A 21,798-nucleotide genomic window follows, 5' to 3' on the forward strand; every position below is an offset into this window, starting at 1 on the left:
AACGTTAACTTACCCTACTAACGTTAACTAAATTCATTCAAATAAAACTCATGTCATATAATACGAAGCGGGTCAAACCTTCATCTCATGGCAGCCGTGCAGACTTGGTTTATCGGAGTTAATCTGGCAGTGATGAGTGATAAAAGGTATTTTGATGTGGCTAAAATAAAAACTCTGGTCCAGGGACTTTTGTTGCACATTGGTGAGATTTTGAATTTTGGCGCAGAGCGGGACAGCGCTATCACGTGATCGCGTGTAGCCCAATGGACGCTACACATGGGCGGAGCCATCGAGCGGAAAGTGTCGAAAGTGTTGCCGTTTTCTGTGGTAAAGTCAGTTGTGTTCCTTTAGGGGGCGATCGGCGGCTCAGAAATATAAATTCTGCATTCTGCGAAGCGGAAATCTTCTACATTCTTCAACGGAAAATATTCTTATATAAAATTTGAATAGGCCTATTCTGTTTCAGTAAATTACACACGAGTATATCTAGTGCTTTTCAAAATGTATTGAGAAAAGTAACACAGTTTATGTGCTGCGTCAGCAGCGGTCTACTTTCAATTTTACACCTGAATAGTAACACGGATAAAAAAACAATAATATTGCAACTTTAAAAATTCCCTGAATAATTAAAAGAATAATTAATGTGTGGCTCCATCCTACCCGACCAATCAAAACAACGTCTGGGCCACTAAGCCACGCCTCTTGTGGTAACCTACTGTTAGGCTAACTAATATTCAATCAATTTTTTTTCTGGGAGGAACCGGAGTTTGTGAACCGAGGATGAACCTCAGTTAGACGGTTTATCAGCCTCTTTGTTGAATTTGCACGGTCCAAAGAGGAAATACAATGCGATTAAGAAGAAATACAAAGCGATGCGTGAGTATCAGCTAAGGTTTTCATTGCATGACATGTAACTTACATTTTCCTCGTGCGAACTTTCTTGATAGCTCATAGTACTGCTGCCATCTCTTACTAAGTGTATGTCGAGGGACATTGCATAAAAAATATGATAAAATGCGAATGAGATTTTTGAATGAGTATTACGGGGTTTGAGACTCATAAATGTGTTAGTAGTTAGTAGTGTGTGTCTTATACAATGTGCAGGCAACTGACAGTAGTAGTAATTCTCTGTCTCATGTCATCTTGTTTTCCTTCCTTGAAGCTTATCATGTCTTCTAATGCCCCGCAATTCACATAAGAAGAGGCTGCTGAACCCGCACAAATCTCAGCTGTTGTTTGTGGAGGCTCCCATTAATGGACCAAAGCATGAGTATGGACCACAGCTACGGAGTGCCATTCAACCCAAGACATTTATATCAGGAAAACCACAGCAAAGTGGTGCACCATGTACATCTTGGGTATTTGCATGCTTTGCAATCCTTACTTGAATGTTTTGAGTGCAGACATTTTATTAACTGATATATTGTCTGTTTGTAGGTGTCTCCGGAGTTTAATTCACTTGAAACCACAACAGTTAGTGGATGTGGCCGAGGGAGGAGAAATAACCAGAGACATACGAGAATCTCAAATAAGGCGCCAGATTTGGGGTTTCCTCAGCCTAGAAGAGCAAAGGGATGCAAATATATTCCGTTGTCCTTTGAGGCAACCACATCAGGTTCGCAGCACCAACGTGAAAATTTTAGTAGTACACGGACGAAGAATGACAGGCAGGTTTCCTCAGACGGTCATAGCAAGGAGTGTAGAGAAACTCCAAGAAGAACTCAATTTCCTCGAAAAGGGGTGAAGATGAGGATGGCTACCCGTGTTCTATCCACCTCCAGGCGTTCAGAAGTTTTAAAGAACCTTCAGATCTGTAAAAATGGAAATAGAGCGTCTATGGATTCTGTTCACACACCGAACACAAGCTTAGTTCCCGACCCCCCGAATATAGAGACGCCAGAAATGCCACATTGTTCCAGCACATCTCCATCCAGTGTTCAACATCTCCTCTTCCCTCCAAACCAAGGAAAATCTCCTCCATGTACTGAGGACACAAGTGTCCTGGTGCAGGACACACCTGAGGAAGACTATGGACTGAGGGTGACATGGAGACGGAGGAAAGGACTGATGAAATTGTTGATTGATAGAGGTCAGCTTCTTCCAGCAGATGCTGGAGTTGCCAGTGATTGGACTTAAATCCGAAATTAACAGATACGGCAATAGTTTGATTCGTTTTTTAGTCTTTTCTGTTCATTAACGGATTTGATAAGATTTGGGAAATTGTGATCCCTTACAACCAAGAAAATGTAATAAATGAACACTTCAGGAGAGAGGAATTAAAGATGTAATTTTGATATCCCCAGCCTTATTTAATGGAAGCATCTTTGCATTCTGTAGGATCAATAAATTATGTGCTTAAATGTATTTTATCCATTTATTTTTAACCTAAGGGAGTTTGTGTACATTCATCTATGCTGGAAAAGGTTAATATCTTTTAGATTTTATACTATAGTATTTTGAGGAAGTCTAAAATGTATAAAATATGGAAAATATAAAACATATATATATATATATATATATGTCAACTAAAATATGAACTTAGAAATATAAGAAATTTGATTTAAAATATTTTGGCCTATATTCCCATATTTTTTACAGAATATATAACTATATCATTGATGAGGAAGTCAATTTATTGTAGAATAGATGGTGAATGCAGTGATGTGTTTTTGTGATTGACAGAGATCCACAATGAGCTTGTTATACCGAGGTCTCCCAGTAGCCAGATTAGAATCAGATCCATCTCTCTGCGCAAAGCTTTTCTGGCTTTAATATTACTGTATGTTCTTCTTGTCCGTATAGACCCGGGTAAGAGATCCGCTGGCCATTTTTATGCATTGTGTCCTCAGTAATTACTTTTATAATGATTGACTTGCTATTTCTCTGCTCTCTGCATGAACTCCTTCAGGAACATCGAGCACCATGTTTGGACCTTATTACAGAAACAGTAGAGTTTTAATGGAGTTATCCTTGAACAAACTGTAAAACAATGTTTCTGTCCCAGATTTGTTGTACTTAATACATCCTGTGATTGGCCATCACTTATTGGTGCAATTACATTATAGATAAATAAATCAATGAATTACTGTATATCAAGCTACTGATAACCTATTTAAAATGGATGGTATATCTTGAAGAGAAATATTTCATGCACATAAAATGTAATTTTATTATAACATGTGTAAATATGATTTTATGATTTTGAGTGTATGAGCTCCTGTGGATCTGGACCTGTGCTGCAGACACAGTATTAGTAGTAGTTTATTGTACTTTACATTGAATAGTCATGGTTAGGACTTGCACTAAGTTTATTAATATGTACTTTTAAAATGCACTTTTATTAAGAATGTACAGATTAAAAGAAAAACGGTTATTATTAAATAATACCAAAATTATATATATATATATATATATATAAACATTATTATTAATTATTATTATTATTTATTTCAGATTTATTTCTCATTTTTAAGATGAATACTAAAACTAATAAATATAGACATTTCTTTAAAAAAGACTGTCAAAACAAAATATAAAAAATATGTAATTCTAAAAAATCCATTATAGTATGCTAATGATAGTAACATAACACTGGTTTAAATACATTAAATATAAATAGTCTATGTAGAATTAGTATTCGATTTTTCTGATATTTCAATTGATTACAAAAAAAGAGTGATTAAATTCTGTTTGTTAATAGTAATACTTATAAAAAATAAAAATAATACCTAGCCTATGCATTTATTCTGAACCGGGTGTGAGTTTCGCATCTGTGACTGAAACTGACGCATGAATTGAAAGTGAAAGTAACATCAGCTGTTTCTGTTTATGTCTGTATGAAACTGCGTGTTATGCTACGAGTACAACGGGAGCGGAAGTATCTTGAAGAGGGTGAATATTTCATTTGATTTTTATAACCCATGCGCAGTTTAATTTCGACGGCGTCAGAACAACAGTTTCCAGACAACACTGAGAAACGTTTGCAGTCGTGTATGTCTGTAGATGGGAAAGTATTGGAGTAAAATGGCTTATTATCTACTATACACACGCCCTGTACCAATGGATTATGGTAGGTACTACTATGGTGGCTACTGTAACTACAGTCATTTTCATTTCTTTTGAACCATTTTTTAAGTTCAAGTTTATCAAGAAATGCTGGAACTAATAATGATCTTAATGTTTCAGACGTGAGGGGACTTCTAAACTACAAGCTGTCCTGCTGTGTAAATGCTTTGCTTCAGTCCTTTTCTGCCACCACTGAACTACTGGACATACTGAACAAGTAAACCTCTATTATCGTTTAAATAAGATGCACTCTTTGCAAACTAGCCATGTTTCATTTGTTAAAAAATGTTCTCATTCTCTGGACATCAAAGATGAAGAGTTTGTTCCATCATCAGAATGGATTTGAACAAATGTAGCATTCCATCAATAGCTCACCAGTCCTCTGCAGTGAATGGGTGCCGTCAGAATGAGAGCCCAAACAGCTGATAAAAACCTCACAATAATTCATAAGTAATCCTCATGACTCAAGTCCATCAGTTAACATCTTGCGAAGTGAAAAGCTGTATGTTTGTAAGAAACAAATCCATCATTAAGGCATTAGAACTCTATAATGCATAAAGAAACACTTCCTCCAGTAAAAAAAAAAAAAACAAACGAAAAAAATCCATCCCCTGTCCTTGCATCAAAATCAAAAACAGCTTGTACTCTCATTCTGACGGCACCCATTTACTGCAGAGGATCCATTGGTGAACAAATGATGCACTGCTACATTTCTCCAAAACTTTTTTGAAGAAGAAACAAGCTCATTTACTTCTCGGATGTAGTACATTTTCAGCAAATTTTTGGTTCAATTTTTCCTTCAAAGATGGCATCCATCAGATAGGACTGATAAGAGTAATGTCCCACTGCAGTTGAAGAATATCCTGGAAGCCATGAGGGGCAAATCATATCCTGCTCCATACAAAGACTTCCTCAACTGCCTCTACCGCCAAGCCATCCAACGTATGTGACATTTCACAGTAACATCTTATACTTATGGAAATCTTGTACGTATTATGTTGCTCGGTTGTGTCATTGTGGTGTAGGATGGACTGAGCAGGATGCAGATGAAATATTCCACATCATCCTCAGTCTCAGTCAGAAGCAGATAGCTGATGCTGTTCTGGTGGGTTTTCATTAAAAATCAATGCACCTATGTTAAGAATGTGTTGTAATGGGAATGATAAATTCTGTTAAACTCTGTGTTTTACTCTCTCAGGCTCAGGAAATCAGCAGTCTCTTTGAAATAAAGGTTGAGACCCAGGTGGGGTGTTTAAATTGCAAATTCATCCAACGAATGCCCAACTCTCTTTTTAGCCTTCCTTTGGCGATCTGTGAAAGGGAAAACTCCTTGGTAAGCACACTAAACCATCATCAATGGTATCTTGAAAGAGGTCAATGGCTACCAGCAAATGTTTGTTTACCAGCATTCTTGAATCAATATATAATTTTAATCAATGTGCATAAGTAATATACATAGTAGATAATATATATGATCTTGAGCAAATCATACATAATTCTTCCTTCTTATGTTCTTCAGGAAAACTGCATCAACTCTTTTTTCCAGCTACAAAAGCTGGTGGACAGTGAGAAGGTTTACTGTGACAAGTGTGAAAAAAGGCAGCCATCCACTTATGTGTGTGCTTCATTTGTTATTGTAAAGCATTATCTAACAGTTTAATCGTTAACAATTACATTTCTGATAGTTTAATTGATTTCATGTGGTGATATAGCAAACTCAAGTAAGAATTTAACTGATTTCAGGACATTGTGCAATGCATTGTGAGTGGATTGTTCTGATTTTCTGACATTTTCATTTAGGAGTCGAAACTCGTCTCATTGCCTCCGATTCTGTGTGTCCACTTGAAAAGATTCAGAAACGATGATGGCCTCCCAAGGAAACTCTACAACAAAGTCGCCTTCCCTGAAACGTTTAGCACTGGCATTTTTTCTGCAGGAAAATCAGAAGTATGTTTAGTATATATTTAGTAAAGTATCATGCAGTCAAAATAATATTGCCATATATGCTTGATTTGTTGTATGCTTGTTTTAGGCTGATTGTCTCAGTTCTGATGAGCATTACAGTCTCTATGCAGTAGTTGTGCATAAGGGAACTACTGTGTCTGGTCACTACACTGCTTTCATCAGACCAAATCAGGAAAAGATGTGGTATTATGCTGATGACAGCTGCGTGCGACCAGTAAGAAATAGTGACAGACCGATTCATAGTATCTGAAATAGTTATGAGTGTTATGTAAAAGATACTTACATGCAATTATTTTGTTTATCTCAGTCCACATGGGCAGATGTGCAGGGCACATATGGAGGGTACCGTCAGCGCTATGGGTACGTTAAACATCAATAACCCTAAACTTACATAGCTTCTCACATGCACTTCACATGAAAGCAAAACATAAATGCAGACCTTTTAAATAATTTCTTCCAAGACATCTTCCAGATTTTAATTCTAAATTTGCTGTTTTTAGAGAGACAGCCTACCTGCTTCTGTATAGGAAGAAGAGCTGAATTCATCTGGAAAACTGTTGGGAACATGCACTGAAGCACTTGATGAACACTATATGAATGAATGCAGAGAATATTCCAAGAAAAGGATTAAAGTCTATTTATATTTTAAGTATGAAGAGGGGTGTTTAAAAATGTAAATCAGTATATATTTTTATGTTGATTGGGGTTATATAGGACAATATTTTGTATAGGAATATGCTGCCAGAGCATATTTTGTGGATATTATGGATACTGTTCAATAAAATGATAACAATATGTTTTGAAATAATCTTGTCTGCGATCTCAAGTTATTGCTGTAAAGCTCTAATATAATACAATTCTGTGAAAATACAATGTTTTCTCCAGTTAAAATACAAGCTACAATGGGACTTTTATTTTGAAAGAAATGCAAAGACGGAACCTGGCTTTTATTTTGACACGCCATCACGCTACAGGACTTATATTTTGGAAAGCATCCATATCATGGCGTTTTCCCCGCACGTCCTGGGAATCACCTCTGTTATGATCTTGTAGGTGAGCAAACACTGCCATAAACCATATTTCTTACATGAAACTTTACTGCCCAGTTGAGGGTGACTTTATCCAGTCAATAAATCGTCGTTTAGCACCTAAATAAACGATAAAGTATGACAATACAATAATATGATAATTACATATTCTAGGATAATCTTAGTACGCATTTATTGTGTTAATTTGGCGTTGCATGCTACTGAATACAATAGGCATCAAATTGTGGAGCATTATTGTTTGTTCTCTGTCTGTTTGAGGTTTATTCACAGGAGGAAAGAGAGATAAATTAAAATGAGTAATCCACTGAGAGGAGAAGTTATAAGATTGTACAAAAATGTAAGCATCATTGTCTGTCAGTTTCCTTTTTACTTCTGTTCTTTCCTATGAAATGTTATCCAGTGGTATTTTATGTCATCCTTTATTGGACATAACATTGCATGGCAGCAGAGTCCCGAAAGAAATGTAAAATTATACTGATGACTATCCATTGCTTGGGTAATGCATCTCTTTTCTACAGCTTCTTTATCTTGGACGGGAATATCCCAAAGGCACTACATACTTCAGGGAGCGTCTGAAAACAGCATTCATGAAGAACAAAGATATCACCGATCCTGAGAAAATCAAAAAGCTGGTTGACCGTGGAGACTATGTGATCAAAGAACTCGAGGCGCTCTACTTCCTCAGGAAATACAGAGCGATGAAGAAACGCTACTATGAACCAGAGCATTAATCGGTGTTTCTGCCAGACTGTATATGTGTCAAAAGTTAAATCATTTGAATGTCTGAATGTTGAACAGATTCATACTTAAATATCTATTTTTACTTACCTTGTTCGATACAATAGGCAGTTATTTGTAATGACAATGAAGTATTTCTATGTAAGTTCATGATGTTCTTAGCAGGTCTTTGTGTAGACAGCTCTACATCACAGAAAGCAAAGTTGTTTTTTCCAAAGGATTTCTCTAGCTCCTGCACCAGGTCAAAATTTCCTGTGTTACTAGAAACCTTTTTGTGCAAATAATTGACAATGATAAAAAAAGATGGGAATAGTGTGAGTATGTCTGTCTAGTTCTACATGTGTATTTATATATATGCATTAAAGAATATGCTCACTTTTGCTTTGAGTACATTGTAGGCTTTGTAGAAGGTGAGGTCTTCTTTTGAGAGCATAAGCCCAGACTGAACTTTCATCTGTCTGCCGCCTTAGAGACAAATTTAGAAAACATCAGTTACTTTGAACAATGACAGCAGGGTGCTTCACCTATCAGAAAGTCTCCTGAATACCTGAAAGTATGCTGACAGTAAAACCCACAGTGATGATTGCCACAGTCCCCAGTGGGCTGAAGTATATGTTTGAGAGTGAGTACCACTTATCAGCCAGGAAAGGCCTGTAAGGAAGTGGATACAATTATGTGCCACCTGAGAAGTTATAGCCGTGTGTCATTAGAACGAGCGGTCTGCTGTTATCTGGTCGTGGAGGGTATATCTGTGCCTCCATGCACAGTCACAGAGACGGAGCCAAATCAGACACCAGTCCTGCCAAACCTCCCTAAAACATCCATACTTTTAAAGGAATAGTTTGACCAAAATCACTGAAAATTTTATTCGCATTCTGGCCATCCAAGATGTAGATGAGTTTGTTTCTTCATCAGAAGAGATCTGGATGTAGTTTAGCATTCCATCACTTGCTCACCAGTGGATCCTCTGCAGTGAATGGGTGCCGTCAGAAAGATAGTCCAAACAGCTGATAAAAATCAAACAATCACTCTAGTCCATCAGTTAATGCCCCATGAAGTGAAAAGCTGCAGTCATCTATTCATGATACTGCTTTCTCCGGTGAAATAGTCATTTTTCTGAATCAGGAGAGAAATACAGTCATGGCCAATATATGGTAAATATAATCAAAGAAGGCTGTGGAAATTAATCTGCATTGTTAATCCTTTTGATCTTTTATTTTTTTTTAAATCACAAAAATCAAAACTTTCATTGGATAATAATAATTACAAATGGGGAGAAATATAATTATTAAATAAATGTTTTTCTCTAATACACATTGGCCACAATTAACGGCACCCTTTTATTTAATACTTCTTGAAACCTTAATTTGCCAGTTTAACTGGTCTAAATGTACTCTTATAATGCCTGATGAGGTTAGAGAACACCTGACAAGAGATCAGAGACCATTCCTTCATCCAGAATCACTCCAGACCCTTCAGATTCCCAGCTTCTCCTCTTCAGTTCACTCCTCTCATTTTCTGTAGGGTGCAGGTCAGTTTCATCTGACCATAGAAGCCAGTCCCATTTCAAGTTCCAGTCATGTCTAATAACTGAATATGCTTAAGTTTGTTTTTGGATAAGCTAGGAGAATTTTTTTTGAAACCCTCCCAAACAACATGTGGAAATTCTTAATTATGCCTTGATGGCGGAAATGTGAATATTCACTGCTCTAACTCTTTTCTTAAAGCCACTTCACTAATTAGTGAAGCTCAATTATCTTTTGCTGCACATCAGAGATATATACTTTGGTTTTTGTCATTGTGATTAAGGGGAATTTGGACTTTGTTTTCCCTCCTATTTATATTTCTGTGAAACAGGAAGCCATGGCTGGATAATTTCATGTTCATAATCATGCTGCTTGAGTGCTCAAAATTGTGAATATGAATGGGAATATTCTTCAGAAATATTTTACTCATAAGAATTTCTAGGGGTGCCAATAATTGTGTCCAACGTGTATTTGAGAAAAACATTCATTACATAATGATATTTCCCCCAATTTTAAATTATTTATATCCAATGGAAGTTTAGTCTTTTTGTGATAATTTTTTTTTAAATAAAAGATCAAAAGGATTAACAATGCAGATTAATTTTCACAGCCTCCTTTGATCGTATTTATTAAGGGTGCTGATATTGACTGTATGCACAGATCAAACACCGTTTTCAAGGTGAAACATTTGTACATTTTGGCCTGAAGCAATGGTTCAAAGTTAAAACCCCTTAATGATTGATTTGATTCTTACAAACATTCAGCTTTTCATGTCACAATATGTGTATATGGACTGGAGAGGTGTGGATTATTGTGAAGTTTTATCAGCTGTTTTGACTCTCATTCTAACGGCACCCATTCACTGAAGTTGATCCAAGTGATGTCATGCCATGGTTCTCCACATCTGTTCAGACAAAGAAACAAATTCATCTACATCTTGGATAGCCTGAGGGCGAGTAAAACCTTTTGCAAATTTTCATAACATTACAATCTAGCCTAACACTTTGCATTACCGCAAGGAAACAGGATGCCAAGAGTAAAAAGGCCCAGTAGAGGTCCGCCAACCACTCCTGCGATACCATAGCAGCCTGTTGAGAAACAAACAGACAAGAAAATTAGGACTACACCATCATTTGCCCAATAATGCCACATTATTCATCTGTAGCATCCCTTCCATTAAAGATGGAGCACCAGCCATTACGATGGACATGGCACAATAAAACAAACCTGTGATTAGGGAATATCATCTAGTTAAGTAGGGAGTATCACTGATCATGCATTAATGGGCTCTAAGTGAAGATATTCACTCACTTATGCCCTTGAAGACCAGGACAGCTGCCTTTCTGACAGAGGTACTGCCGAATTAGATCTGCAATAGTTACCGCAGCCAGAGCATTCACACTGTAGGAGACATACTGTAGACATTAAGCATAATATAATACATGCATAAACTGCTAATATGAAAAATGTGGTACACAAATGACTCCCATCCCTGCACTTAATGCATCATTATTGGTTGAAAGTGAAAGAATGATGTTGGATATATCTGAGATTTGTTGTAGAAGTACAAGTGTAGAAGTATTGTTCAATGCTACACTTAAAAATAAAGGTTCCAAAAAGGGGGTTTCACAATACTATAGAGGAACCTTTAATTCTTAAAAGAAACATTTTCCTCATTGTAAAGAACATTTTAAAAATCTAAAGAATCGTTTTCACACTCTAAAGAATAAATTATAAAGGTTCCATGTATACTAATAAAGACTAATGACAAATGAACATTTAATGTAAAGTGTTTCCCAATTGTATATTTTGTAATGTTTTAGTAGACATGGAATATGAAGCACACAAAAGTTGTAGTTTAAAGTTGTGCTTTTATTGAGTCATGCATGTATGGCAGAGCTGCTTGGACATTTTGGTGAGAGTTATGGAGCACAACATACTATACAATTATTTAATTATTTTTTTAGCTTTTGATTTCATAATTGCACTTAGCTATATAGGTTTTATTGTGCAGCCCCATTTTTTTATTTAAATTTTACATTCAAATATAACTAATTACCAGTTTATCAACTCATGAACCCTCACTTGGGAATGATCATAGATTTTTTAGATCTTTATTTTTAAGAGTGATGAAAGCAAAATAGAAACAATGTTTTTCCCCCTCTAGGTCTCAGTGTTTTTATTCTGTGTGAGCTGCACAATTCACTCCCTATTAATAATAAAAGAAGCTTAATGTTATTAACCTACCAATATTACTAATCTTTGTGAGTTGATTGACAAAAAATAAAAAAAAATTAATAAAACATGAATAATGTTTAGTCATCAATATAATGTTAAATAAACAGATCAATTTGCACACACACACACACACACACACACACACACACACACACACACACACACACACACACACACACACACACACATATATATATATATATATATATATATATATATATATATATATATATATATATATATATATATATATATATATATACACACACATATATACGTTTTTATTTTTACCATCGCCCAAAAAAAATCTGTACAAATAATTTTTTTTATATAAATCATTTCTATTTCTATATTATTTTACAATACAACCGATCCACTGGAATAATTTTAAAAACCTCTTGCTATAGATCTTTACAAATACTTTTTTTTAAAAAGAAGACTTTTATTTTTTAAAAACAGTACAACACTCTCCACTTTACCCATAATGCGTCATTCAAGATGGTGGCCTCCTGATACGGCATGCGTATCGACAATTTCACAGCCATTGATAACGTATCTTGTCTTTTAAATCACGGGAAAAACATAAATTCTGCATTTGGTTGGTCTTATAATACAGCAAAATGAAACTCAAAGCCAAGCCGCGATCTCATAAATCGGAAAACACTTACCGCGTAAGTTAACGGAGAAACGCATGCTGGAAACTGCTGCTCATCCTAATGCATCTGACCAACTTAACCATGTTTTATTACATATACATATCGAAACGAAATGTGTTTTACGTTTTATATATCTGTAATTTTTAAAGATGTTTAGTGTATGAAATTGAATATTCCCGTAGTTTAATGCAAACACATTTCCAAAAAAAAAAAAAAAAATATATATATATATATATATATATATATATATATATATGTATATATATTTATAATATATATATATATATATATATATATTGATGCATCAATCTTTTACTTTTATTTTCTAGTTTGTGACGTTTTCTGAGAGGCTCGCGAAAGTAAACATTGATGTCATTCATCGCATTGACAGAACTGGAAGTTATACAGAGGTATGACTCTTGAAGATCACTTGTTTATATCAAATAACATATCTATTTAATAGCAACATAATAGTATCTAATGTTTGAATGGTGAATTGTGCTGCTTGTTTTCTCAGGAGGTAGAAACCTATTTTTATGAAGCCCTAATAAAATGGAAAGACCTGAATTTGACAGATCATTTCAGTAAGTAACATGTTCTGTGACCGTTTAATGTGACAGTATACACTGTATATTATAAGGAAACTGGACATACTGTTGATTTATTAAATAATATGTCATGTACATCTCATACGTTATCAGGGTTGTTATTAGTCAACAACAACAAAAAATGCATAAACTAAAAAAATCATTACTGGGGAAAAAAAAAAAGGAAAACAAGTAGACTTATTTTGTTTGAGCTATTTGCCAAGAAAACATTTCAAATTTTTGTTTAGTTTAACTTTAATGAACAAAAATAACTAAAACTGAAAGAATAATAATAAAGACATTTACTAAAGAATTGCTTACATAAAAATTCAAACTATGAATAAAAACTCTAATAGTATCCCAGTGTTAATAATTAACGGGTTACTCTCTTGGATATGTTGTAGTGGCGTTAAAGTGATTTAGTTTAGATTATTAACCCAATCGTTTGTTCTTACAGAGAAGTGTTTTCAAGAGGTTTTAGGCAAGAGTCAGTCTTTCAACATGCTGGTGTTCCACCAAAACACTGTTGTGGAGAGTCTGAAGACCCACCTGTCAGTGAAGAACAGCATGGCTTACCAACCTCTTCTAGAGTGAGTACTCTTAGTTTTTTCTTCTTCTTCTAACTAACAGGCAGATGATATTATGTTAACCTGACTATTGCTTTCAGTCTTGTAGTTCAGCTTGCTCGCGACCTCCAGATGGACTTTTACCCTCATTTCTGCGACTTTTTCATCATCATCACGTCTATACTGGAAACACAAGACACCGAGGTGTTGGAATGGGCCTTCACGTGTCTGTCATACCTGTACAAATACCTGTGGAGGATGATGGTGAAGGATATTGACAAGATATACAGGTGAGGAGTACTAGATAACATGAGTTCAGTAGATTATATTCTAGTTTAAAAACCGTTCTGTCAGACTACCTTTGAAGCTCAAAGGAACATGGAAGCTTATTTCAGCCGTGAAAGAAAAGTAGAAGAATTGTGCATTTTCAATCTCACAATTTCTAGTTTCTTTCCGACTCTTTTCTCGTCTTTATTTCACATCCGTAAATAATAATCTCATAATTGTGATTTTTACATCTTGCAGTCTCGACTTTTTCTCCAAATGATTAGTTTAGTTGTAATTCTGACATTTTTACAATTACAGTTGACAATTCTGTATGTGTAGTTCCAACAGAATAAAAAAATTAAAAAGGTATTTTTGGATATCTCGAATTTTCTTGCACTTTGTGAGTTTATATCTCACAGTTCCAACTTATAAGGTTTCTGAGTATAACTCACAATTCTGATTTCATATCTTATTAATTTTTTTCCTTCAAAATTGCAAGAAAAAAAGTCAAAATTGTGGAATTAAGCTTTCATGGGAGTTTTGCATCTCATTCATAACTTGAAGAATTATAATTTCTCACTCTTTTTCTTTTCTCAACCAGTCTTTACAGTAAGCTCTTGGCGCACAAGAAGGAACACATCCGCAACTTTGCTGCCGAGAGCTTCTCTTTTTTGATGAGAAAGGTGAGGCTTTAACGCCTGAGATGATTTTCACCGTGTCTTCTGTGTTGTCGCTAAAGCCAGCTCGTCTCTCTTGTCCCACAGGTGTCCGATTATGATGCTCTCTTCACACTTATGTTCTTCAACCTGTCTGAGAACCCTCAGAAAGCCAGAGGAGCAGGTCAGCTGATCTTTGAGATGTGTCGAGGAGTCTGTAACATGTTCCACTCCTGTGCCTCGAAGGTGAGTTCACATCACAGAAAACCAAACATCACACCATTAACATTTGGCGAGTCGGTGTTCATCAGGACTGTCGTTATCAGGCTCTTCCAGTGGTGTTGAAGAAACTTGGCCCAGCAGCCGGTCAGGATGTTGATTTGCCTTGGGATTCAGTAAAAGAAGCTCTGGATCACATGGCTGAGTCTTCAGCCAACTATGTTGACAAGGAACACCTGCTGGTCCTGTGGGACTCCTTACAAGTAAGATTCTCTAAATCAAGCTTGTCCGACAAACCGTATGATATTGACTTTGCTATCATTATTAATGTGTTATGTGGTATTATGTGATTGTACCCATCCTAGATGCTGATTGGTCGCTGTTTTTCAGTCGCTTTTGCAAAAACATGCTATAGTAACATCTTGTAAAAGATGGTGCATCAGACAGATAGATTAATTGAAATTTTTATAGATTAATAATTGCAAATTATATGCAAAGAATGCGTATTTCACCATATTTGTTATATATGTGTGTGTATATATAAAACACATGTGTTTTTTATGTACTTAAAATCTACATATCTTCATCAATTATTACATTTTCATTTAAATAGATACATTGTTAGATTTTAATTATATGAAAACATTTTTATTGTGTTTATTTATTCATTTATTGTTGTTTTCAGGGCTCTCTGAGAGACGTTCTTGGAAAGTTAGAGACGAGCAATGCCTCTCAGGCTAATGAGCACCTGGAGAGGATTCTGTACATCTACCATACGCTTGTGGAGCATCGCAAAGGAGCAAAAATCACAAAAGCACAGTCTGTTTGTGAGGTAAGGATCTGTGTGTGTGTCTGTAGCACAGTTCTTCTTTGAGTGCTGTTGCACCTCTGATATGTTTTTTTTTTTTGTTCTATTCAGACACTTCTTCAGTTAGTTCAGGCACCAGGACTGTCCTACTCCTGCCACAGGCTGCTTTTACAAGTGGTCTCGGCTCTGTTGATGGGAGAGAATCTGTCGTTACCTGCCAGCAGCATCAGTGAACTGGTGAAAAAGGTTTGTTTAATGTGCACCAACACAAATGTTTTTCCAATCTGATTTCCTGTTGACCTCATTTCCTGTCTGGTCCATATGTGCAGGTCTTCAGTAGCGGCATGGACCGAGACCTCATATTGTCATTTACCAAAGAGATGTTTGACCTGAAACAGTTTGAGCAGGTCAGTATAAGCAGGACTTGCGGTCTTCAAGAGCACCTTCTAGCTCTTTCTAATGCTCGTGTGTGTGTGTGTGTGTCCAGTTGTTCTTGCCCAGTTTGCTGCAGTATCTGGAGGAGCTCTTCTGCATGGAGGACTCTGTAAACCGACAGCTGGTTCTGGAGCTGCTGGTTGGTCTGATTGTGACCAAAGCTCCGCCCCCCACAGATGGCTCCATGGCTTTTGAAAAGTACCCATTGGTTTTCACTGTCAGGTAAGAGCTGGGGAAAAACTACTCAATCAAAAAAAAAAAAAAATTACATTGAATTTGAATATATATACACACCTGTAAAAATTCCAAATTCTGTTTTAGGTCCACTGGACCTGAAAGAGACCAGTCGGTCTCCGTTCCCCAACAGATTCTTTCTCTCATAGACATCCCTGCCGATCAACCGCTCTCTGACCTTTCTCACCCCTGGGCTGCACTGGTGCTGCTCCCACATGTTAGGTAAAGACTTAATTACCCACAATCCTCTGCATGTTATAGGTAAAGTTCACTCTAAAATTAAAATTCTGTCATCATTTATCCACCCTCAAGTTGTTCCAAACAGTTGCTGGTAGCCATTCACTTCCAAAGTATGGAAAAATACAATGGAAATCAATGGCTACCGGCAGCTGTTCGGTTACCAACATTCTTCAAACTATCTTCTTCTGTTTTAAACAGAAGAGAGAAACTCATACAGGTTCGGAACAACTTGAGAGTGAGTGAATGATGACAGAATTTTCAATTCTGGGTGATCTATTTTTTTAATGTTATCTTCTTTTGCATCCTCAGGCGATCAGTACTTTTATATAAACCAATTGTTATGATATTTTATCATGCAAATATGATTTTATAGCACCATTCAAATTACTTTGTCAAGCCACATTTATTTGATCATTTTATAAAGCAGTTTCACAGATTAATTTTGATGATGCAAAACAAATTAGTAAAGAAGCAAACAAAGAGTATTCTCAAGTTAGTTAGTGTTCTTTTATTAGTGTGTGTGTCAAGTATTTTCTTGCAGACAGAAAGTGTGTGATCTATTATTTACGGTCTTTTAATATTGCAGCAATTGAACTGTTTTGCAGGCCAGTAGAAGCATCAAGCGTTATACCAGCCGTCACTGCACTTCTGAACAGATTACTGCAGGAGGTGTGCAGTGAAACTCTGGGGAGAGGTCAGTTAAGCATGCATAAGATTGATAGCCTCATGTACTTATTTTTTTCAACTTTGTGAGGTGTAGTTTGTTCCTAATATGTCCCGCTGTCCCCTTAGGAGGGCTGTTTGTAGCACGGCAGGCTCTAAGCACCCTGCTCAGCTTCAAGGAGACGGCAGCGGTGCAGACACTTCTGCCTGCAGAGTTGGTTAGAAACATCATCGAGTATGTGCTTAAATATTTACATCTGAACAATCTAGTAAAATGGATCTTGCTTGTTAAATTAAGTTTTTTGCTTGCGTTCAATACAGGAAACACCCTACGGATCTTTCAGCACTGCTGTTAGGAGATCTGTACTACACCAGACTGGCACTCAACGGCTGCTCAGCTCAGCTGTCCCATGATTCTCTGCTGGAATTATACCAGATACTTCATTCCAATTTTTCTTCCAACATCTCAAAGGTGAGGTTTAGCCTAATGAGGGTTGTTTTTGTTAAAGGCCCCGGGTATACTTCACTTTCTACTTTCAGATCTGTCTGGCGCAGATCTTTATTAAGAACGTCTGTGGACCTTGATGTTGTGAAAATACAGATTCTCAAGGTTCTGTTCATTTTTGCCCTCCACAGATCCGTTTGCTGACCCTCAGAATTATGTCAAACTTTGAGGCTGATCTTCCTAAACCAGCAGAGGTAACATTTTTATGAGATTTTTCTACAGCAGTGGCTGTGAAAAGCACATGCACATATTTATTATCTCGTTCCTTTTTAGGGAGAGGAGAGCTCAAATGCGCAGACGGTGTTCGCCGTGTGTCTGCAGGCGGAGCAGGTCCCGGCCACAGTCCAGGACTACAGGGAGAAACTACTACACCTTCGTAAACTCCGTCATGACCTGGTGCAGCCCTGTGTGCCTAAAGGACCTTTACATGAGGTAGATAATGCCTTTTACTCCATGTCAAATATAGAAATATCTTTGAAAGCCATTGTATAGATGTTTCAGTGTGTGTTTTTTTTTTAATAGGTTCCTCTTCGTTATCTTATTGCAATGCTGTTTGTCAATTTCCGACCTCTCTGGGATGCAGTTATTGATCTGTTGGTGTAAGTTTCATGTTTTATTTTTGATCTTCTGACTTTAAATCCTCATATCCTCACCCTGTATCTCCAACAATATTCTCTATTTCTCTATTATTTATGTCTTTGTTTAATATGCTTTCATCTGCTCAGGACCCACGCTAAAGAAATGGACAACAAGTCATTCTGGAAGGTCTATTATGAACACCTGGAGATGGTTGCTGGTCTAGCTGGTGAGTTGTCATTGAGTTGTTACATTACCTGTTACATTTTCCCCCAGTCTTCAATTTAAAGATGCTTGAATCTTTATTCTCAGAGGAAGAGCTTCAGGCAGATGATGAAGATGATGAGGAGGGAGGCAGTGAACAACAGCAAGCAGCAAAGCAGCTTCGAGGTTCGGGGACCAGTGTGATCGAAAGCGGGGATGTGGGAGTTTTGTTTCTGGAACAGCTGGACCAGATGTTGAGTCCCACTGAGCGGACTGATTTCACAAACTTCCGCAACCTGCTTTGGCGAGCAATGGCCCAGTTTCCCGACAGAGTGGAACCACGTAGTCGAGAGCTCAGCCCATTACTGCTACGCTTCATCAGGTGTGTACGAGATTTGTGTGATCAACCTATTTGTCTTTTTAGAAAGTTCTCCATAACAGCCTTTCCTCTGCCTTCACAGTAATGAGTTCTACCCAGCTGACCTGCAGGTGGCTCCAACACAGGACCTCATGAAGAAGAGCAGCTCTTCATCAGAGCAGGAAATGGATGAAGAGGTAGATGCTGACATGGAGGAAGATGAAGAGAAGGTGGAGGATTCCAAACAACCCAAGAAAAAGATCCCAAGAAAAGCAGCAGCGAAGTAACTCATCATCCATCTTTGTCGTCTAGTTACATACTCGCACAAACTAGTGCTGTGTCCCAATTCGCCTACTTATACTATGCCCTAAAAGTATGTCCTCATAAACATGCTTTTATTTTTTTCCAGGCAACTCATTGCTCACTTGAAGGTCTTCTCCAAATTCTCTAACCCGAGAGCTTTATTTATGGAGGCAAAATTAAGTGAACTGTATACCCAGGTATGGTTTCCCATCTTTCTATGAAAGCAAATTTTGTTCATTAAAACTTTGTGAATGGCCAGCTGAGACTAATTCTTTCTGTAAACCCAAAGCTTCTGTGCCATAAAGACCAACAAGTCCAGAAAATAGCACTGGACTGTTTGATGACATACAGAGACCCTAACATTCTCCCTTACAAGTAAGTCTTCTAACACAAAGCACCAAAATGCACTGTCCCTTCTCTTCTTGCTTTCCACATTAGATTTTATTCTGTAATAACTCCATATTATACAGTAGTTAGGTCAGTTTATGAATAGAATGCTTTATATCCAGAGCAGTGACTGATGGTATATTCCAACAGATTTCTTTGGTTACCTTATAACTTTTACCTAATTTTAAGCCAGTTATCAGAGCTTTTCTCCAACCTCAAACTCTCAGTGGGGATGCTATAAAATAATTTAAACACTTTCTAGTTGTGTAGAATTTTTTGTATTACTTATATTTGGGGGGTTTATTGATATGATGGCTTAAAGCAGTACTGTGAAGTCTTTTTTAAACATTGCTGCAGTGTCTGTGTTCCCCAGGGCTTTGTTTTAGGTCCGTGATAATTGTTGATTTGCCATTATTTACAGAGAGAATCTGGAGAGACTTTTGGATGACAAGCATTTTAAAGATGAGATTGTCCATTTCAACATCTCAGAGGAAGGTGCCGTGGTACTTCCGGCACACAGACCCCAACTTATTCCGATGCTAATGAGGTGTGTTTAGATGCGCAATGCGTATTAATGATATCATTGAACCCCTGCTGTTTCTTCTCTGAATGTGAATGTTATGTGTCTGCAATTAGTATTTTTATTTATTCTTGCAGGATACTATATGGGCGGATGTGCCCTAGGGTTGGTAATAGGTTTCAGGGTAAGGCGAACACAGCTTCACGCTCCTCCATAGTGCTGCGCTTCCTGGCAGGCTGTCAGCCAGAGGAGATGGGCATGTTTATAGATCTACTGCTGGAGCCTGTTTGTCATCATTCTGAAGGTACCGACTTGAATTTAAGCTTATTAAAATTATTACATCTTAATATACCCCTTTTGTACACCTATTGGCAGTTCTTTAGATAGTAGAGCTATTATATTATTTGATTTAATAATGAGGACCATCTTTACAATATTTAGGATGTTTATAAATTAACTTTTTTATTGAAACAAGCTAAACTTTTTCAAGCTACTTTTTCAAAAAAAAGCAGACAGACAAAAAGCAAGCACTGATTTTGAAGATGCATCTACTTATAACAGAAAATGCATCATTTGTTGCTTGCAGGAGCGTGTCTGGCTGCAGTAGAACGAGCTGTAGCCGAGACGAACCTGTCTGCTGTTCTCCCTCTGGGTCGCCAGCACAGCCTTCTCAACACCATAGAAATGCTCATTCATAAAATGGGCCATCTCATCCACATGTACTTGCCCAAAGTTCTGCAGATCCTGCTGTGCATGACGGCCTCAGTGTCATTTATACTGGATCACAGAGAGCAGGTAAATATTAAATATTCCTGGAGTTCCTCTACAGAGTCAGCATGTGTTTTTTTTTTTTTTCAAAACACTTTTCATTGTGTGGTGGTTGGATCTATTTTTGGGCGTGCTGAACTCAAGAGCTTACTGTTTTTGATTTTTGATGTTCCTTTAGCTCAAACCTGGTTGCATCAATCCTCTGAAGAACTTGCGGCGTCTGGGGATTCTGCGCATACAAGACTTCTTTGATGGATTTGAGTCTTACAGCTTCACTGCAGATGAGCTGGACGCTGTGTTTCAAGCCGTGGTGTGGCCTAAGGTGTGTATATAATAGAGAAAATGACTTCAGTAGCTTTAACAAGTCAGTTAAAATAAGAAAAAGTATGGCTCGTTGTAAGTTAATTCAAAAGAGGCTTGGAAACTTGTGATTTTATTTATTTTTTTACCATCAGTATTTGACACTTTTGAGATTCATAAATGAAGACTGGAGTCAGTAACCCAGCTGTTTTGTTCATTAGGTGTGTCTTCTGTCCACTGAAAGCCCATATGCACCAACGCCCCTCTTGAAAGTCATCCGTGTGTGGGTCCAAAATCCTAGGTGAGTTCATTAACCACAGGTTTGTGGATTTGACACAGCCTACAGAAATCGTTTCTAGTTTTGAATAATATTTTCTTTATAGCTGGATGGAATTTGTTCTTTAATTTTTTGAGTTTTGTAACATCTGGTTGAATCGAATCAACACCGAACTGACTCACCCTGAATAATGTGAGCTTTCTTGAAAGTGAAGTCAGTTTTTATGACATTTCCTATTTATTTTTAAGCTGCTTTGTAACATTTTGTTTTTTATAAAGCATTATATAATCAAATGGGACTTGACTTGAGTAACAAGTGTTAAAACAATGCTATCATAGTTTGTAGCTGTTTTGAAATGTTATTGCAATGCAGTCTTATTATAATCTAAATGTTGCCTTTTCTCCCTGTCAGATATTTCCCTTTGCTTGCTAAGCAGAGACCTGGCCACCCTGAGTGTGATGTCCTGCTCAATGTGTTTGCTCTGTTATCCTCCAAAAACGTGTCTGCCATCACGACGGCCGTGGTGATGGACATAGCCGAGAGCTTGCTGACCACTCCAGACTATGAACTCAAGGAGAATGAATCAGAGCTGATTGTGAATAACTGTGTGATCCCCGATCCGATTCAGAGCTGTGACGTTTCAGGTAGACATCAGGGGTTTTAATGATTATGCTAAAGTATCCACTAT

The 21,798-nt window shown here is 37.0% G+C and overlaps 4 protein-coding genes across 9 annotated transcripts in view; all 4 read left to right on the plus strand.

Moving 5' to 3' along the window:
- Positions 1-628: 628 nt before the first annotated feature.
- On the plus strand, positions 629-2,360 carry LOC113047973 (RAD9, HUS1, RAD1-interacting nuclear orphan protein 1-like). Its single transcript, XM_026209437.1, has 3 exons — positions 629-876; positions 1,163-1,358; positions 1,438-2,360. Exons 2-3 carry the CDS (start codon positions 1,179-1,181, stop codon positions 2,134-2,136), a joined length of 879 nt encoding a protein of 292 aa, XP_026065222.1. The 5' UTR covers positions 629-876; positions 1,163-1,178; the 3' UTR covers positions 2,137-2,360.
- Positions 2,361-3,801: 1,441 nt separating this feature from the next.
- usp18 (ubiquitin specific peptidase 18) lies at positions 3,802-6,835 on the plus strand. 2 transcript variants are annotated; one of them, XM_026209439.1, is made up of 10 exons: positions 3,802-4,069; positions 4,186-4,282; positions 4,871-5,007; positions 5,091-5,170; positions 5,264-5,398; positions 5,585-5,680; positions 5,866-6,012; positions 6,098-6,244; positions 6,338-6,390; positions 6,531-6,835. In XM_026209439.1, the coding sequence occupies exons 1-10, from the start codon at positions 4,003-4,005 to the stop codon at positions 6,568-6,570; spliced, it is 999 nt and encodes a 332-aa protein (XP_026065224.1). In that variant the 5' UTR covers positions 3,802-4,002; the 3' UTR covers positions 6,571-6,835. The 2 variants fall into 2 exon arrangements, with proteins under 2 accessions (XP_026065224.1, XP_026065225.1); XM_026209440.1 differs by having other exon boundaries at positions 4,917-5,007.
- A 167-nt stretch (positions 6,836-7,002) lies between these two features.
- LOC113047975 (LYR motif-containing protein 5A) lies at positions 7,003-8,197 on the plus strand. Of its 4 annotated transcripts, none has more exons than XM_026209441.1 (3): positions 7,003-7,083; positions 7,338-7,416; positions 7,598-8,197. In XM_026209441.1, exons 2-3 carry the CDS (start codon positions 7,372-7,374, stop codon positions 7,808-7,810), a joined length of 258 nt encoding a protein of 85 aa, XP_026065226.1. In that variant the 5' UTR covers positions 7,003-7,083; positions 7,338-7,371; the 3' UTR covers positions 7,811-8,197. The 4 variants fall into 4 exon arrangements, with proteins under 4 accessions (XP_026065226.1, XP_026065229.1, XP_026065227.1 ...); XM_026209444.1 differs by having other exon boundaries at positions 7,004-7,083; positions 7,350-7,416; XM_026209442.1 differs by having other exon boundaries at positions 7,007-7,079.
- A 3,876-nt stretch (positions 8,198-12,073) lies between these two features.
- utp20 (UTP20 small subunit processome component) overlaps positions 12,074-21,798 on the plus strand; it is a 24,013-nt gene continuing 14,288 nt past the window's right edge. The window contains exons 1-30 of one of the 2 annotated variants that reach the window (XM_026209446.1): positions 12,074-12,252; positions 12,567-12,647; positions 12,755-12,821; positions 13,282-13,414; positions 13,492-13,680; positions 14,259-14,340; positions 14,422-14,559; positions 14,640-14,795; positions 15,218-15,364; positions 15,452-15,586; positions 15,670-15,747; positions 15,828-15,997; positions 16,097-16,231; positions 16,855-16,943; positions 17,042-17,147; positions 17,234-17,384; positions 17,549-17,611; positions 17,691-17,849; positions 17,940-18,016; positions 18,143-18,222; positions 18,306-18,579; positions 18,659-18,838; positions 18,965-19,055; positions 19,148-19,233; positions 19,667-19,792; positions 19,903-20,069; positions 20,352-20,560; positions 20,712-20,855; positions 21,055-21,134; positions 21,522-21,754. In XM_026209446.1, the coding sequence (XP_026065231.1) occupies positions 12,202-12,252; positions 12,567-12,647; positions 12,755-12,821; positions 13,282-13,414; positions 13,492-13,680; positions 14,259-14,340; positions 14,422-14,559; positions 14,640-14,795; positions 15,218-15,364; positions 15,452-15,586; positions 15,670-15,747; positions 15,828-15,997; positions 16,097-16,231; positions 16,855-16,943; positions 17,042-17,147; positions 17,234-17,384; positions 17,549-17,611; positions 17,691-17,849; positions 17,940-18,016; positions 18,143-18,222; positions 18,306-18,579; positions 18,659-18,838; positions 18,965-19,055; positions 19,148-19,233; positions 19,667-19,792; positions 19,903-20,069; positions 20,352-20,560; positions 20,712-20,855; positions 21,055-21,134; positions 21,522-21,754 (3,877 nt within the window). In that variant the 5' untranslated portion in view covers positions 12,074-12,201. The remainder of the gene's footprint in view (positions 12,253-12,566; positions 12,648-12,754; positions 12,822-13,281; positions 13,415-13,491; positions 13,681-14,258; positions 14,341-14,421; positions 14,560-14,639; positions 14,796-15,217; positions 15,365-15,451; positions 15,587-15,669; positions 15,748-15,827; positions 15,998-16,096; positions 16,232-16,854; positions 16,944-17,041; positions 17,148-17,233; positions 17,385-17,548; positions 17,612-17,690; positions 17,850-17,939; positions 18,017-18,142; positions 18,223-18,305; positions 18,580-18,658; positions 18,839-18,964; positions 19,056-19,147; positions 19,234-19,666; positions 19,793-19,902; positions 20,070-20,351; positions 20,561-20,711; positions 20,856-21,054; positions 21,135-21,521; positions 21,755-21,798) is intronic. The other variant, XM_026209447.1, reaches the window with a different exon arrangement.

The sequence above is a fragment of the Carassius auratus genome, chromosome 29 (genome assembly GCF_003368295.1).
Source record: "Carassius auratus strain Wakin chromosome 29, ASM336829v1, whole genome shotgun sequence".
In the NCBI taxonomy this organism is placed as follows: domain Eukaryota; kingdom Metazoa; phylum Chordata; class Actinopteri; order Cypriniformes; family Cyprinidae; genus Carassius; species Carassius auratus.

What these genes read in the sequence shown, in the direction of transcription:
- LOC113047975 (XM_026209441.1), top strand. Translation starts at nt 7,372, where the DNA reads ATGAGTAATCCACTGAGAGGAGAAGTTATAAGATTGTACAAAAAT. An exon ending in TTATAAGATTGTACAAAAAT is followed by an intron (nt 7,417 to 7,597) that starts GTAAGCATCATT and finishes TCTTTTCTACAG; the next exon opens with CTTCTTTATCTTGGACGGGA.
- usp18 (XM_026209439.1), top strand. Translation starts at nt 4,003, where the DNA reads ATGGGAAAGTATTGGAGTAAAATGGCTTATTATCTACTATACACACGC. An exon ending in GTGAAAGGGAAAACTCCTTG is followed by an intron (nt 5,399 to 5,584) that starts GTAAGCACACTA and finishes TATGTTCTTCAG; the next exon opens with GAAAACTGCATCAACTCTTT. An exon ending in ATGACAGCTGCGTGCGACCA is followed by an intron (nt 6,245 to 6,337) that starts GTAAGAAATAGT and finishes TGTTTATCTCAG; the next exon opens with TCCACATGGGCAGATGTGCA.
- LOC113047973 (XM_026209437.1), top strand. Translation starts at nt 1,179, where the DNA reads ATGCCCCGCAATTCACATAAGAAGAGGCTGCTGAACCCGCACAAATCT. An exon ending in GTGCACCATGTACATCTTGG is followed by an intron (nt 1,359 to 1,437) that starts GTATTTGCATGC and finishes GTCTGTTTGTAG; the next exon opens with GTGTCTCCGGAGTTTAATTC.